General features: G+C 43.5%; 1 protein-coding gene across 2 annotated transcripts in view; it reads right to left on the reverse strand.

Annotated features, from left to right (window-relative positions):
• ACY3 (aminoacylase 3) overlaps nt 1-17,431 on the reverse strand; it is a 144,075-nt gene that overhangs the window by 56,318 nt on the left and 70,326 nt on the right. For both annotated transcript variants that reach the window (XM_077454688.1, XM_077454689.1), the window contains exons 2-3: nt 10,543-10,776; nt 1,412-1,607 (exon numbers count right to left, since the gene is read on the reverse strand). In XM_077454688.1, coding sequence (XP_077310814.1) covers nt 1,412-1,607; nt 10,543-10,775 — 429 coding nt within the window. In that variant the 5' untranslated portion in view covers nt 10,776. The remainder of the gene's footprint in view (nt 1-1,411; nt 1,608-10,542; nt 10,777-17,431) is intronic.

Below are 17,431 nucleotides of genomic sequence, written 5' to 3' on the forward strand. Positions count from 1 at the left end.
GTGTCTGATATGTCCACCGCAATATCGCAGTCACGATAAAAATCGCAGATCACTGCCATTACTAGTAAAAAAAAAATTATAATAATAATAATGGCATAATTCTATCCCCTATTTTGTAGACGCTATAACTTTTGCGCAATCCAATCAATATACCCTTATTGCGATTTTTTTAAACCAAAAATATGTAGAAGAATACATATCGGCCTAAACTGAGGAAAAAAAATGTTTTTTATAAAAAAAATAAAAAATGGGATATTTATTATAGCAAAAAGTGAGGCCTCTTTCACATGGCCGATCCGTTCAGGTCCGCCTGTCAGTTTTTCAGGCAGACCTGAACGGATGCTCCATAGAGGTCTATGGAGCGTCGGATGTCAGCGGTGACATGTCCGTTGACATCTGACTCGCTCTGATCCGAAAAAGTGTGGCGCAGGAAAAACCTACTGTTCCATCCGTCATCAGATCGGATGGGGTGACGACGGACACTGCGGTCCATCGTCATCCAATCTCCCATAGGGGAGAGCGGCGCTCTGACAGGTTCATCCCTGCGCAGTGTGCAGAGACAGACCTGTCATCTTCCTGCTCAGCGGGGATGGACGGAGTGATCCCCGCTGAGCAAGCGGATATCTACGGGGTGGATCATCACTGATTCGCCCCGTGTGAAAGGGCCCTAATAAATATTGTGGGTTTTTTTTCAAAATTGTCGCTCTTTTTTTGTTTATAGCGCAAAAAATAAAACCCGCAGAGGTGATCAAATACCACCAAAAGAAAGCTCTATTTGTGGGGGAAAAATTATCAAAATTTATTTAGGTACAACGTCACATGACTGCACAATTCTCATTCAAATTGTGACAGCGCTGAAAGCTGAAAATTGGCCTGGGCAGGAAGGGGTTAAAATGCCCAGTATACAAGTGGTTAAAACAATGGGGCAGCGCCGCAATACTGCCGGCAAAACTTCGCTGCAGCAGTGTTTTGCGGATGGATTTAATCCCTTTTCGGCTTCTAGCGGGGGTTAAAACCGGCCGCTAGCGACCAAATGGTGCCGCTAGTGCCGAAGCCCGGGGCGTCTCAGTGTTTAAGGGGTCTTAGTGATATTTTAGTGACATCTAGGAAAATTGGTGAGCCAATCACGCATGCAGGAAAGGATGTTTCTGGGGGGCGTTCTGTACACATTCTGTGTACAGAACACCTCCAGGTAGCCATATTGCATTGCATTTTCAGAAAATTACGAAGCTGCAGATTGAAAATGAAAGGTAATTTTTAATAACATTCAATTACAATATGACTTGTATCGCAATTGTATACGCTATATTATTTTTTCTTTATGCCAGTTTATTTCCCCACTAAAGTGAAGTTACCCTTTCATCACAATTTTTCCATGCTCTACTTTAGTCTTTTTGCACCCAGTTATTACCTGTATATAATGGCAGGCATGCATCTCTATGGCATTTTTGACTCCACTGACAATCAGGCAAACTCCCATGTTAGAGGTGGTGTTATGTAGATCCAGTACCATGTCATATGCATTTGCGCTACCTCTGGGGCCAAACATCCTGTTGATCTCTTTTGCTCTCAAAACTTCATAGGGGTCATCAGGTGAGTCTGGGGAACTAGAGGACAGGTTTTATTGGTTATTAAGATACTGCAACAAAAGCTCAAACCAATATAAAAAATGTATTTGCATATACTGTATAAAGGATATATAAAAGATATATATATATAGCAAACATTCTCATGTCTGTACTAGGTATCCATGTAAGGCTAGAAAAAGGGGGACCCCTGGTGGTGGACTTTGGAGGCATGTACAACAATAGAGTAAAATAGAAAATGTATTTATTCATTCGGTTGGTATAAAATCATAGAAAAAAAAATATATAATAATAACAACATAGTAATCAACTAAACATAGTACAAATAGCTAATAAGCTTATCACCCATACAAAATACATTTGGCTACAGAGCTTGTCACCCTGCGATATATAGCATAGAGCGCAATTATATCAGAATGCAGTATTGTAAAGGTGTAGCATGGTATTTATTTAAAAGCAACAGAACAGGTCAGGCAATGTAGATGGCTTCCCAATTTCCAAGGCTCTCACAGATAGATAATATTAAATATAGTGCTAGGGTGTACGTTTTTGCTGCCCATAGGCAGACAAAGCTGCTTTGTCTGTGGAACGCCGAACGGACGATCTGACATCTCTTTTCAATCCCTCATATAAGCCCATCAATCCATCTATCTTACCTGCACCACCACTTCAGGGCCGGGCGTTTTTTTCGCCCCAATGTTAATCTTAGATGTACCCGGTTGGCCTTTCTTGGGGACATTAAGGACCTAGCACCATATTTAATATTATCTATCTGTGAGAGCCTTGGAAATTGGGAAGCCATCTACATTGACCTGACCTGACCTGTTCTGTTGCTTTTAAATAAATACCACGCTACACCTTTACAGTATTGTATTCTGATATAATTGTGCTCTATGCTATATATCTACCCTGTGAAAGGAGACTCCCAGCACTCCGAAATGCGTAGGGTGACAAGCTCTATCGCCACTTGTATTTTGTATGGGTGATAAGCTTATTAGCTATTTGCACTATGTTTTGTTGATTACTATGTTGTTCATATTATATATTTTTTGATGATATGATTGTAGCGCCAGCTCCTGAAGAGCATGCGCTATGTTTTTTGAAAGTTAAGGTTACACCTGAACTGCAGTTTGGTTTGGGTACAATTGTTCTAATTTTGGACCTCAGCATCAGTCTGACTGGACTATAGGATGTACAGCCTGGCCACAAGGGGCACTGTCTCTTCTGGCAGGCATGGAACCACAGTCTGGTTGGGTGCTTTAAGTTTACTCTCTCTCGGAGCCCGCCCAATGGGAGTGTCACTCTTGCTGTGCTTTTTGAGAGAGGGTACTTAAGATGCGGATGCCACGTGGTTCGGGGTTACGGTCCAGAAGTACAGTCTGACTCCATGGTCCTGGTCATCCTGACCAGCCCCCAGGAAGGCTATGGCCTGGGGTGCGGATCCACCTGACTTATTGTCTCGGGGGTGGCTAGCCCGAGGCAAGGAAACTAAAGAAGGATTCCGAGGTGGTCCGGTGCTGTCTCCAGTAGTTGGAGAGGCCCAGTAACTTCATAGCTATCCAGGGGAGGACTCTTCAGAAGGCGGCCACGTACGGGTTGGCTTCTTAGCAAGAGCCTGGAAGGGCTGAAGTACCTAAGTGAATCCAGTCTCGTGGGCATCGCCAAGCTGGCTGCAAGATCCAGGTATCACACAAGTGTTCTTCAAGTGTTAGTTTCCTGTATGTTCTACAACAACGTCTGTGGTAGAGACTTGTCCCTGGGTAAAGCACCTTGTTGGCTGCTAGACCTTGGGAGAGAGGGACTATCCAACTTGAGTGAACATCCAGTTGTGAATGGCTATTCTCTGGATTTAGTCAAAGTAAGCAAGTCCTTCATTATTGACTTTGACACTAAGAGTAACTGAACTTCCTTCCTAGCCCTCTGATCCTATTTTAAGAGACTGTTCGTTGTCTGTTTTTGCAATAAATATCCCTTTATGCGGATCTGTCGTCAGTCTCTGAGTTTACTGGGCCAGCTACCATGGGAACCCCTAGACACAAATCGTGCAGAAGAAGGTAACGGTAAGCACAATCAAACCAGTCTGGGATTTAACGTTACCCCTCGAAAGAACTGTAAACGTGGTGAATATAGGACAGAGGGCTGTGGTTTTTTTCATCTTGTGAAATTATGGATATCCACTGTTGGTGCGTAAGCGTGGGAGGAGCCTGGAAAAAGTCCGTGAGTTGTGCAGCCGAAGGAACCAGTGGGAGGAGTCTAGCCTGTTTAGTTTCCCTGCATGAGGCTCCGCGTGAGTGTGTAGAAGCAGGTTGCTTTGTTTGGATGCGGAGGAAAGACTTTTTACACAAAAATGTTCCGAGCTCCGGGAATGCCACCCAGCATGGGACCCCGTATGCCATCAGGAGAAGGTCTGATGGGTGTGAGACTCCCGGGAGATACTTTGACCGATACAGGGATTAGCCTGGCCCCTCAAGGGCGGTTCATCCTGTACGCATCTGGAGATGTTGAGGCCCTGGGGATGCTATACGGAAAGTGTGAAGGACTGTTCGTGAACCCCCGGCCATTTTTCCGCTGTCCTGCCTGTGGGGAATACTTTAAAGTTGAGCATTCAACCGCGCTACCAAGGGCCTACCGTGTGGACTGGGCCAGGGGAGTGACGACCGAGGAGTCGGCCATCTTTGCTCCATCAGTGTGGCCTTCCACAGCGGTGTTACCTGTTGTTGCTGACACCCCTGAGAGAGATGCTGCTACTTTCACAACTGCCACTGCCGGAGAGACCACTTTGGAGCAGATGGACACTGCTTCTACCACCCTTACTGAAGCCACCATGCCTTCTTTGGAAAAAGTGGGGTGTGCAAAATCTTCCCGGATTCGCAAAGGAAGGCCGCTACCGAGTCCGGCTGGACCCAATCGGTGGCAGAAGGTTCCTTTGGGGGAAAAGTCAGACTGTGAGTAAAACTTTGGTGAATTATTTACCAGCAGAGGAGTACCAGGACTCAGAGTTAGAGTCTCTGTCAGATACTGGGGACGATTAAATTTTTGAGACACTGTCCCAGGAGTTGTTATGATAAAAAACAACACAAGATACTAGCGCTTTAAAAGATACTGGTGTGTCCTTTTCAGTTCAGCTGTTCATTAAAATAAATTCAAAACAGTTTTTATCAAAGCAAGATGTTTTTTTAATAAGTTATCTGAGAAAACAGTACTTGGAATTTGCTGAAAATCCAGAAAGGTTGCTTGCTGTCCTTAGAGGATAAGGGATGTATGTGCACAATCACCTGCGGCAGCTGCTTCTTTAGAGTGAAGTCATCTCATGAATAGGATACCAATAAAAGAATATATAGAAGAGCGCTAAATCAGTAAAAAGTGCATTTATTTTATACAATCAATAAAAGTCTCACTTACATCCATAATTATTATTGTCCTGCGTTTGATAGTCAAATCACTGTTCCCTTTCGCTGGTGCTGTTACTGGATGAATCCTCCTCCACAGCGCGCTAGGGGAAGCTCCGCTGTGTTCTGTAATGCACAGAGACACAGACTGGCTCGTAGACAGCGTGTGACATCAGCCGGGGGGTACCCGAGAGCACAACGCGTTTCTGAGCTTGCGCAAGCCTCGTTCGGGCATGCACGCTCCTTTCTCAAGTGCAGGTATTCCTGCACTATCCAGTGGAGCTTCCCCTAGCACGCTGTGGAGGAGGATTCATCCAGTAACAGCATCAGTAAAAGGGAACAGTGATTTGACTATCAAACAGAAGACAATAATAATTATGGATGTAAGTGAGATTGTATAAAATAAATGCACTTTTTACTGATTTGGCACTCTTCTATATATTCTTTTACAGGAATTGTTATGGGCCAAAGGGGATGATGTAGCCGCCACTTGTACAGATGTTTCGGGCTGGTTATCCCTAACTAAGGGGGGTGAAATGGCAAGTGCGGAAAACCCCATCACGGTGAATGTGACTCTCCCTAAACCTGTGAATTTGTCCACACTTCAAAAGGACTCTGCCGCTCTGGTGCAAAGGTCCCCAAACTCCTGCATACCTCCTGGGGAGGGAAGTGCCCACACACTGCCAAGGCTAGCGAGGTCGCAGCGGCTCCTTAATAAAAGGGTAGCCACTGAATATGGACTGGAATTTCCTTATGTCCCGAGGGACATTATGGATGTCATTGAGGAGAACCGCAAGGCATGGTACGAGGACAATGTCTGGAATTACTTAAAGGTACCAAAGCTACTTCGCAAGAAGGCCTTTTCACCTGAGCTGTATGAACGGTTTGTCGGATGTCTACAGCATTGGAGTTACGATCGGCACATTTATGGGGACAAAGTTGTAATTTTCCGACCGGACAAAGACAGTGCCGTTTACTTTATTACCACAGTGGATACACCAGGGAAGGACCTAACATTGCCAGATCCATGCTTCTATTGGTAGGAGGAAAAGTTACCGGAACTGTGTTTCTTGAATTTAAGGAGCATTTTACCTTCTTTACCTAACTTTCCTGAACAGAGAAAGGGAAAAAAAATAATTCAGTAAATATGGGGTAGTTAGACAGAGCCAGTTAAACAGAACGCCATGTCAAGATTACTTTATTGGTCATAGAACCTGTTTTAGGGAAAGGCTGCACCTTAGTGACTCTTGCCACTAGGTGGCATGAGTCTGTGTAAATAACACTGTTTTCACTTGTTGAAAAAAAAAAAAGAGGTTTTAAAGTTTAGGGGAGAGGCTCCATTGCATAGTTGCCAACGGTCCCGAATTTCCCGGGACATTCCCGGGATTATGACATTTGTCCCGAATTTATTTTGGAAAAATTCGGTTTGTCCCGGGAAATTCAAATTTCCCATTTTTCGCCGCCAGCCGCTAGAGGTCCGTGTCCGGCGGAGTCAATGTCTCCGCCAGCCGCCATTTTAAAGAAGACCAGAAGCTGGTCTTCAAAAGAGATGCTGTGGAGCCACCAACCCCCACTGCCAGTGTGTGTGTGTGTGTGTGACGTGCAGTGGGCGGCACCACAGTTCAACGTCACCGCGCGGCAACGATGGGATATCGGGGGCCAGTGAGTGAGTCTGTGTATGTTGGGGGCCAGTCTGGATGTCGGGGGCCAGTCTGTGAATGTGAATGTGACTCTCCCTAAACCTGTGAATTTGTCCACACTTCAAAAGGACTCTGCCGCTCTGGTGCAAAGGTCCCCAAACTCCTGCATACCTCCTGGGGAGGGAAGTGCCCACACACTGCCAAGGCTAGCGAGGTCGCAGCGGCTCCTTAATAAAAGGGTAGCCACTGAATATGGACTGGAATTTCCTTATGTCCCGAGGGACATTATGGATGTCATTGAGGAGAACCGCAAGGCATGGTACGAGGAAAATGTCTGGAATTACTTAAAGGTACCAAAGCTACTTCGCAAGAAGGCCTTTTCACCTGAGCTGTATGAACGGTTTGTCGGATGTCTACAGCATTGGAGTTACGATCGGCACATTTATGGGGACAAAGTTGTAATTTTCCGACCGGACAAAGACAGTGCCGTTTACTTTATTACCACAGTGGATACACCAGGAAGGACCTAACATTGCCAGATCCATGCTTCTATTGGTAGGAGGAAAAGTTACCGGAACTGTGTTTCTTGAACTTAAGGAGCATTTTACCTTCTTTACCTAACTTTCCTGAACAGAGAAAGGGAAAAAAAATAATTCAGTAAATATGGGGTAGTTAGACAGAGCCAGTTAAACAGAACGCCATGTCAAGATTACTTTATTGGTCATAGAACCTGTTTTAGGGAAAGGCTGCACCTTAGTGACTCTTGCCACTAGGTGGCATGAGTCTGTGTAAAAAACACTGTTTTCACTTGTTGAAAAAAAAAAAAAGAGGTTTTAAAGTTTAGGGGAGAGGCTCCATTGCATAGTTGCCAACGGTCCCGAATTTCCCGGGACATTCCCGGGATTATGACATTTGTCCCGAATTTATTTTGGAAAAATTCGGTTTGTCCCGGGAAATTCAAATTTCCCATTTTTCGCCGCCAGCCGCTAGAGGTCCGTGTCCGGCGGAGTCAATGTCTCCGCCAGCCGCCATTTTAAAGAAGACCAGAAGCTGGTCTTCAATAGAGATGCTGTGGAGCCGCCAACCCCCACTGCCAGTGTGTGTGTGTGTGTGTGACGTGCAGTGGGCGGCACCACAGTTCAACGTCACTGCGCGGCAACGACGGGATATCGGGGGCCAGTGAGTGAGTCTGTGTATGTCGGGGGCCAGTCTGGATGTCGGGGGCCAGTCTGTGGATGTTGGGGGCCAGTGGTATGTCGGGAGCCAGTATGTCGGAGGGCCAGTATGTCGGGGGCCAGTATGTCGGGGGCCAGTCTGGATGTCGGGGGCCAGTCTGGATGTCGGGGGCCAGTCTGGATGTCGGGGGCCAGTGAGTCTGGATGTCGGGGGCCAGTGAGTCTGGATGTCGGGGGCGCCAGTCAGAGTCTGGATGTCGGGGGCCAGTGAGTCTGGATGTCGGGGGCGCAGTCAGAGTCTGGATGTCGAGGGCGCAGTCAGAGTCTGGATGTCAGAGGGCGCAGTCAGAGTCTGGATGTCAGAGGGCGCAGTCAGAGTCTGGATGTCAGAGGGCGCAGTCAGAGTCTGGATGTCAGAGGGCGCAGTCAGAGTCTGGATGTCAGAGGGCGCAGTCAGAGTCTGGATGTCAGAGGGGCACCAGATGTAAGGAAGCTGCTCTGATGGACACAGATGTGAGGAAGGCTGCTCTGATGGACACAGATGTGAGGAAGGCTGCTCTGATGGACACAGATGTGAGGAAGGCTGCTCTGATGGACACAGATGTGAGGAAGGCTGCTCTGATGGACACAGATGTGAGGAAGGCTGCTCTGATGGGGCACCTGATGTAAGGAGGGACTCTGCCGGGGGCACCTGATGGCATCTGGTGGCTGGCGACGTGGCTAGTGATGCGCTCATGGCTCCCACTGATTCTGCATTATGGTGAGTTGAATGATTTCATTTCATATTAAAATGTAATAATAGAAATAATGCTCTTCATTCATCCTGACACCATAACAATCATGGCGCCGGGATGAATGAAGCGCTAACACCAGGTATTTGGAGTATCTTTATCTGCTGATTGTCAAACTCTGGAAAACACATTGCTATTGTGGTGTAGGATTGGGGGGCTGCTGTCCCTCCATCCTTCCACCCTCCCCCCCTTTCCCTCTCCATCCCGCATTAATCTCAGACACTAACCACACCCCTTTGAGCCACGCCTTATGTAAGCCACGTCCACTATTTAATGCAAACCACGCCCATATTTTGCCACATTTTCACCTTTTCCTATGCCGCACCTATAACCGCATGCCCCACCCCCTAATTATAACACAACTCCGCCTACTGCCAAAAAGGTGTCCCGATTTTTTTTTTACAATGTTGGCAACTATGCCATTGAGACTGGGATGAAGCCCTGCATTCTAATAAGTTTGTGTGCAACTTGTTGTTTGTGTGTTTTTCTTTTTCTTTTCCCTTTTAGGATTCACCAAGAGAACATCTATCAAGCTGCCGGAGAGTGGGTGGTTTAGGTAGACAGGTTTTGGGTTGTATTCTATGTGTATGATAATCCTGTGTCACTAAACTATGTTCATATAATATTTAAACATTTTATTGTTCTTTCCCTTTCCCCATCCTTACCCCAAAGTTCAGGTACTCCATTTTTGATAGCGCTAGTTTTTGTTTCTGGGTTTTTCCTATCCTTCCCAGACGATGAGGACATTGTCTAAATTGGCAGGGGAAGTGTGTAGCGCGGGCTCCTGAAGAGCATGCACTATGTTTTTTGAAAGTGAAAGTCAAAAATAGGCTTAGTCATGAAAGGGTTAAGATAAAAGTGGTCTCAGCGGCGGATTCGTCGCAAGATCACTTTTATCGGCAGTGGGAGAGGGCCCCCTTTCCCACCACGTGGCGCAGGCGATCGAGTCCTCTCCCATGGATGCCTGGTTGCCGACTGAGGGGAAGTTGGCCCACGTTCGGCTCCATAGCATGGGAGGGCGGAAGCGACGTCAAACGTCACTTCTGCCCATAGCTCTTAAAAGGAGAATTTTTATTTTATTTTTTCAAATGACATTTTATTTATTTATTTTTATTGCATTTTAGTGTAAGTATGTGATCTGAGGTCTTTTTGACTCCTGCCATGCTTTTTTCTATAACAAGGAATGTTTGCATTCCTTGTAATAGGAATAAAAGTGACCCAATTTTTTTTTTTTTTGAAAAAGACAGTGACAAAATAAAAAAATTCAAAGTAAAATAAATAAGAAAATATATATATTTTTTTAAAGTACCCCGTCCTGACGCATACCTGAGTAGCACCTGCATATGAAAACAGTGTTAAAACCACACGTGAGGTATTGCCGTGATCGTTAGAGCGAGAGCAATAATTCTAGCCCTAGACCTTTTACCATTACCATTTTTAAACATCGCCTATGGAGATTTTTAAGCGTAAAAGTTTGTTGCCATTGCACGAGCGGGCGCAATTTTGAAGAGTGGCATGTTGGGAATCAATTTACTCAGTGTAACATTATCTTTCACAATCTAAAAAAAATGGGCTAACTTAAATGTTGACTTATTCTTTAATTTAAAAAAGTGTATTTTTTCCAAACAAAGTGTGCTTGTAAGACCGCTGCGCCAATACAGTGTGACAGAAATTATTAACGCCATTTTATTCTCTAGGGTGTTAGAAAAAATATATATATATATAATGTTTGGGGGTTTTAAGTAATTTTCTAGCAAAAAAAAAATAAAAAATTATTTTAACTTGTAAACAACAAGTGTAAAAAAGAGGCTCGGGGCTGAAGTGGTTAAGACACATTATACACAAAACAGAGAAGTTACATGGAATGCAAAAGTGTCATAATTGTGCCGCGATTAGCTGTGGGATCTGGCAGCCTCCCATTGCTTTCATATAGATCTATATAAATGACAACTATAACTTACGATAAGATATCCAAAGTGAAGCATCGATTCAAGTCTTTTTCAAAATAGCGCACTCCTTTCTCAGATGCCTTTGGATTGGACAGAAGAGGTACGGCACTGAACGTGTCCCTTTCTAGCTGTGAAGAATCCTTGAGCCAGTGTTTCACAAGGAAGACACCTGACATCTCGTTGCCATGAGTGCCACCTGCCACAGCCACACGAAGGAGGGGATCCACAGAGACGGTGCCCGGCATGCTGGGAAATGCAATGCAAAAGCTTTAGTGAAATCATTTTAGTCCACAACTCATAATACATTAACAGACCTTTACTCTAAATGTTTTTTTTTATATATACAATTATTCAGCTGCCTGGTCTTTCACATGTCCCTATGCAGTGGGTTCAGCATTTGCTGGTCCTACCTTGGATGCGATTTCTGATAATAAATCCACTCTGTAGGGTAACGGCTGGCTTCACCTTTCCCTCGGTCACTTTGTATAAAATATAATTTTTATGTCAACGAATATGGATATTGATCTCTATTTATCGATAATAGTGGGTTTTTTTTTGTTTTTTTCTCTAGTGACTCCGCATCCCTTTTGGGTTATTTTTTGGTGTCCTTTGTGGAGTTTTGCTCTGTGCACTGCACAAATTTGCAGTTGTTGGTCCCATTGACTCACCTCATCATCTTGAGACCAGAGAGAGGGTTCCCCTGTCCTTGCCTGTGTCATACATACCTTTTGTGTCTGGGATATACAATCTGGACATTGTATTGGTCAGTATTTCTTTTTTCTTTTTTCCCTTTTCACTTATGGATAATAGCCTATATTAATTGTCATTAGATGACTGATATGTTAATATACTACATTCAATTTGATTTTGTTCTAATCTTAGATATACAATTTCTGATTATTGTCTCATGTGAATTACATACACCCCTGATAAAGAGAATTTATACAAGATCTCGAAACGCGTTGTTTTTTCCTATGTCCACTGTAATGTGTTGAAATACAGTGGGGTTTAGGTGAAATGCATGAGAGCAGGAACAACCATTGTCAATTGTGTCTTCTTTTGACATCTTTTGTGAATATATGAATTTTGTATAGTACTGTCTATGTCAATTATGTATGTGCTGTTATCACTTTAAGTATCATTATTAAAAATCATATGTTTTATTATATTTGGTTCATTTTTATGGCCTCTCAGCCCACTTAAGAGTCCTTTTCCTAGAGGAGACAATCTGGTTTTCAAATCGTTATGATATTTGGGATGGGGCTATGTATTGGCCATGCTGCAAATATGAGTTACAGCACCTTTTTCAATTCTTTAAATGTTTTAGTTGATCGTCTACATAAAGCCACTGACTAGGGTTGCCACCTTTTTCTTCAAGTCAAACCCGAACCCTTTAGCAGCGCACAGCAATTTTTTTTTATAGTATAATCTATACATACTGTATATTTTGCAATTAAATAACATTTCTAATCATATGAAGTTAATCACAAGAGTCCCCTTTTACGCCTGATCCCGCAGAGTTCCCCTTTTACGTCTGAACCTGCAGAGTTCCCCTACACTGTAAGGGGAGACTCTGCAGACTCTGATGTAAGGGAGAACTCGAGGGATTCTGAGATAAGGGATGCTCAGGGAACACTGGGAACTCTGATGCACGGAGAGGACTCTAATGTAACGGGGAACACTGTGGCTTCTGGTGTAAAGGGGAACTCTGATTTAAGGGGTACTCTGAGAACCCTGATTTTCCTTAGTGTACTCACTCAAAGGCAGGAGAGAGAACGGGGAGAGGGGGAGACATCAGTCACAGACAGGGATGGATGGTGAGCTCACCCACCCCTTGGCACCTCTCATCCAGATGTATCTGAGGCTGCTGGACTTCAAATTTCCGGCCCCACTTTCCTTTTCTGAGGCACAGTGCCAGGTATTGGAGTGTGGGTGGGCAGACACAGAGGGGTGGGAGTGGAAAGAAGAGGAGCCCTATCTCCACCCCTGTCTGTGTGCCAAGAAAGGGGGGGGGGGATTGTTAGTGCTGGCTTTGGGCAGTGTGAAAGAGTGTTAGCCCCTGTACACACGGTCAGAGATTTCGACAACCAAATCCGTCGGATTTTGCCCGTCGGATTTTGTCTGTCGGATCTTGTCCGAAACTGTTGCATACACACGGTCGAACAAAGTTGTTGAAAAATCCGATCTTTCAGAACGTGATGACGTAATTTCGTTACGATGGGACTACATTCAGGCTAGTAGCCAATAGCTTTGATGTAGGAATTTGATCTGAGCATGCGTGGCACTTGGTTTGATCAAAATTCACTACACATAATCGGAGTATGTCCGATCGGCCCAGTTGGTCGGGAAATATTTCCAACAAGTTGGAAAATTGGGTCCGACGGATATTCCGACTGAATCAGTCCGATGCATACCACACACAGTCGGATTATCCGACAACACGGTCCGATAGGACACATTCTGACGGATTCTCCGACCGTGTGTACAAGGGCTAACAGACACTCTCAACACAGACAACTGCAGCCAGCAAGCCTGCTGGGAAGCCATAGAACAGTCTGAATAATGTGTTTGGGTTTCAGGCAGTTTGGAACCCGGACACATGATTCCAAACCCAAACTGTCTGGGTGATTCCCGGACAGGTGGCAACCTTACCACTGACCAACTGTTACCGCTATGAAACTTCCTTCTGAAACATTATGCTTTTTTTGGATGGGGGTGGGATGAGTACTCAAGCACACTGAATTTTGACATTCTACTGTGAAAATGTTTTTTTCTTTTTGCTTGATTTTGCCCCATTCTTCTAAAATTATATATTTTAATCACCATAAGAAAATTGCAATGCTCCTTTTGGAGGTGCTTGAACTACTTCTATTTTAAGGACCTTTTGATAGTCTTACAGAGAGAGGTACAAGCTCAAAATCAAAATCTGAATATGGGTCATTCTCATCTGTATCTTCCAATTCAGAAGTGTCTGAAGAGAGTTGGTTAGCTTGACAATGCGCTGAGACTGTCTGACTGGTTCCGGAAGGAAAACTGGATGTTGCCAGAGTTGACGATCCCTGCACATGGTGAATGGAAAGTACCTGTGTGGACCACTTGCTTAAAGAATGCAATTTTTATTTATTCATTATAGGTACTTATATAGTGCCGTTAATTTACGCAGTGCTTTACATATTTATTATACATTCAAATCAGTCCCTGCCCTCAAGGAGGTTACAATCTAAGGTCATTAACTCACATTCATACTTACACATACTAGGGTCAACTTGGACCAGAGCCACTTAACCTACCAGCATGTCTTATGCAGGCCATGCATGGGTTGAATTCCAAACAAATTTTCTTTTGAAAATCTGAAATTTTGTGCATTTTGGATTTCCAAATTCGACCAAGCAAGCCTTCAATTTCACCTCCCGTTGTTGCTACAAAAAATAATTTTTTGTGGCTGGGAATCTTCTTTTCTTTCTGGGAATTTTCTTTTCTTGCACTCATGCTTATTTATTTTTGGATTTTATTTCTTGCACGATTCTCCTATTGAGTGTTAGTTTTTCCAAAAATTTCCAACATGCCCAATCACTCAACTTCGATGGCCGCATGAAAATCAGTCACGCTGCAGCCCAGTAATGGTGCGAAATTTGAACAAAAATTCTTAGATAAGATTTTTAAAAGAAAATTCTTCAAAATTCTACCATATATGGCCAGCCTTGGAGTGTGGGAGATGACCTGTTATTCATCATTATCTTTATCCCTGGATGCTTGAATAAACCAATTATTTATACAGCATTTTGCCTGCTAAGGCACGAGTACAGATAGGAAGGTGTTCTGTCCCCTCTACATGTTTCTCTGTCTGCAGCTGGACATGCAGCTAAACCCTCCTATTCTGCAATAAGCAAGACTGAGTATAATTTTGAAGCTAAAACAGGGTGGATGAAACTATTGAGACAGAACAAATACAGATACATATAATTAGTATATGAAGTTTACAGAAATACAATGAATAAGTTAGGCTGTAGATAGCGATTAGGAATTCTCACCAGTGATGCTGCATTTAGGGGATGCAAGTTTTAGTCCAACATGTGCTCTGATAGCTGATGCCTTCTTTCAGTCTCTAAGATGGAGTCTGAGTTCCCAGGATGCCCCTGTTTCTCTTCTTTAGACTGAAGAATGATGGGAACTTTTGTTAAAGGTGAACAGTTTCTAGTTTCTGCAAAAACAGTAAATTTACCACTGGGTCCATCCTGTGGTAAATCTGCAAATCTGATATTGCAGGCAAAACGCCACAATTAACACTACCCGCCTGGTATCAATGGATACCACTATTTGGGTCCTTAGAAGAGAACAGTAAGACCAGATCAGACACTGATCAGATGTCAGACTTGCAGTTCGTAATTGAAGAAAGATAGAATCAAGTATTCTACGAGCTATGCCGATCATGCTTTCCCAGGCTCCTCCCATGTGTGATGAGTGAGGTGGGTTAAAAGTCCATGTACAGCCCCGATCACTAAGATACCTCTCCATTCCTTTGGTGTCAATGTTTGAAGAAATATTCAGTTCTTTGACTGCCCCAAAAAAATGAGTGCCTCTGTCTGAAGGGGCCTCCCATGGGCCAAAGACATCAAGGCCAAGATTGGTGAAAGGACGGTCTGGAATGGTAGAAGATTGGCCACCTTGTGCGTTTGTACTACATTACACCCCTCACATATCTTTTAGCTCCAACTATCCACAAGCCAACAGCTCGTAAAGCCCCTTCTGTAAATAGTCGTCTTTAATGTTTGACTTGGAAGTATTGGTATAGCACAATCAAGGAAGCAATGTGATGATGGCCAAGAATTATTAGGGTTTTTTCTCATCTGGTCCTAAGTTTGATTTCTTGAGAAGAGCAGAGCACTGTCAGTGGGAATTGATTGGTTTAAGATCTCCCTGGTATAAGTTTCATATTGCACAGTGTGGATGATAAAGTCTTGAAGCTGCTGGAGTTCTGCTGAACTAATCCATTGATAGTGGTGCCATCCTTTGCAGTCATCATCACTTGCATGGGTCGCACGTTTAAAGGAATGAGCTATATGAATGAGGTAAGTAATAGCTCCAACAAGTGACTTCCAGGTTGAGAATCTGTCAAATTTGTGGAATTTAAGCTGACTGTCAGAAGTTAGTCTTAAGTCTTAAGTGTTGAGATCTCACGTCGGATTTCAACATTTGAGGCTGGATCTACTAGCTCAATTGTGTCACTATCAGGATTACTCTTTGAAAGAAAAAGGACAAAAATGGGCTATGGACTTTTTAGGCATGAATTGTGACAATTATAAGTTAAAAAATCATTTTATTTTCAAAAAATATATTACAAAAACATACACAATAGTCAGTATATAAAAGAAAATCATCAGAACATCCACATCAATTCTTTCTCAATGTTACCACTTGCATATACTGTAAATATTCTGAGATTGGTGGAAGCTACCACATAATCATTAAACAATAATCCAAAATTAGTGGAACATCAATGAAGGTTGAGTGGTGAAATCATGTTTTGTGCGCGACATGTTTCGCGTCTCTTAACGCGCTTCTTCTGGAGCTTAATATGACTGACTATTGTGATAAAAACAAACAATTTAGTAAGAATACAAAAAATAATTAATAAAGACATGTACATGTGTGCTGTAGCAAATTGAAGAGTATATGAAAAAGGTTGGTAGGCGGCAAGCAAGCATCGGTGCATAAGAGGACACTAAAAGAGGGAACGCCATGGGGGCGTGTGTAACATGATACAAGAAAGGTATCAGGATTACTCTTTTCTGTGCTGTACAAGAATGCAGGTTCCAAAAACCACGTTGTGTCCTTAAGATGACATGCTGTGACAGCTCTTGTAGCATGGTCTGCAGGGTTATGGTCAGGAGTCACATAGTGTTATTGTGTTGGACAGGTAGATCTCCTAATCCTTAGCACTCTGTTGTTGACATAAACATAGAATCATCTAGTCTCATTATAGATTTAGCCTAGCACCACCTTGCTGTCAGTGTAGAAATTGGAATCTTTAAGGTCAGTGGCCATTTCTGATGCAATAAGTTTGGCTAGCTCAACAGCTAATACTGTAGCACAGATTTCTAGTCTAATCTAGGGATGGTGTGCTCAGGGTGTGGAGACAGTTTTTCTTTGCCCATGGCAATTCCTATGTGGTGTGCTGTAACATCTACAGTTTTTAAGTAGGCAACAGCAGCTATTGCTTTGACAGAAGCATCAGATAATATGCAAAGTTTTTGGCTTTGTACATCTGTAGAGGGTACAGGAGCATATGAACGTGAAAAATGCAGATTAGATAAAGCTGGAGGGAATGTATCCATTCTACCCAAGAGTTTTTTTTATCAAGGGGCAGTGGGGCACTGCATTGTACAGGTAGAGAGTCTGTGCCTAAGTCTAAGAATCTTAGATCATTAGAGTGGTCTTGGGAAGGGAAAGCTTCCATTACTTCTATAATGTTGGAAGCAATCTTGTGAAGCCTGAGGTTGGAGCAGGCTAGCATTTGCTGTATTCTTTTTAGGAGACTAATTGCAGACTCTTTGGAAGGTAGAGATTTTAAACAGTCATCTACGTATAAGTCCCTTTCTATGAATTGTCTGACATCTGAGCCATGCTCAGGCTCTCCCACCTGAGCAGAACGTCTGAGTCTGTAGATAGCAACTGCAGGAGAAGGGCTGTTGCCAAAGATGTGTACCCCTTAATGCGGTACTCAATTATGTTTTTGGAGGGGTCATTATCTCTAAATCAAAGAAATCACATGAACTTTCTGTCATTCTCTCTGACCAACATCTATTGGATGTCAGATATGAAAGCAACAGAGTCTCTGTGAAAGTGTAGGAGAGCCCCTAGAAGTTTGTTATTGAGGTCTGAACCTGTCAAGAGGACATCG

This window comes from Lithobates pipiens, unplaced genomic scaffold, assembly GCF_037356315.1.
Source record: "Lithobates pipiens isolate NorthernLeopardFrog02 unplaced genomic scaffold, aLitPip1_a1.2 Scaffold_25, whole genome shotgun sequence".
NCBI lineage: Eukaryota > Metazoa > Chordata > Amphibia > Anura > Ranidae > Lithobates > Lithobates pipiens.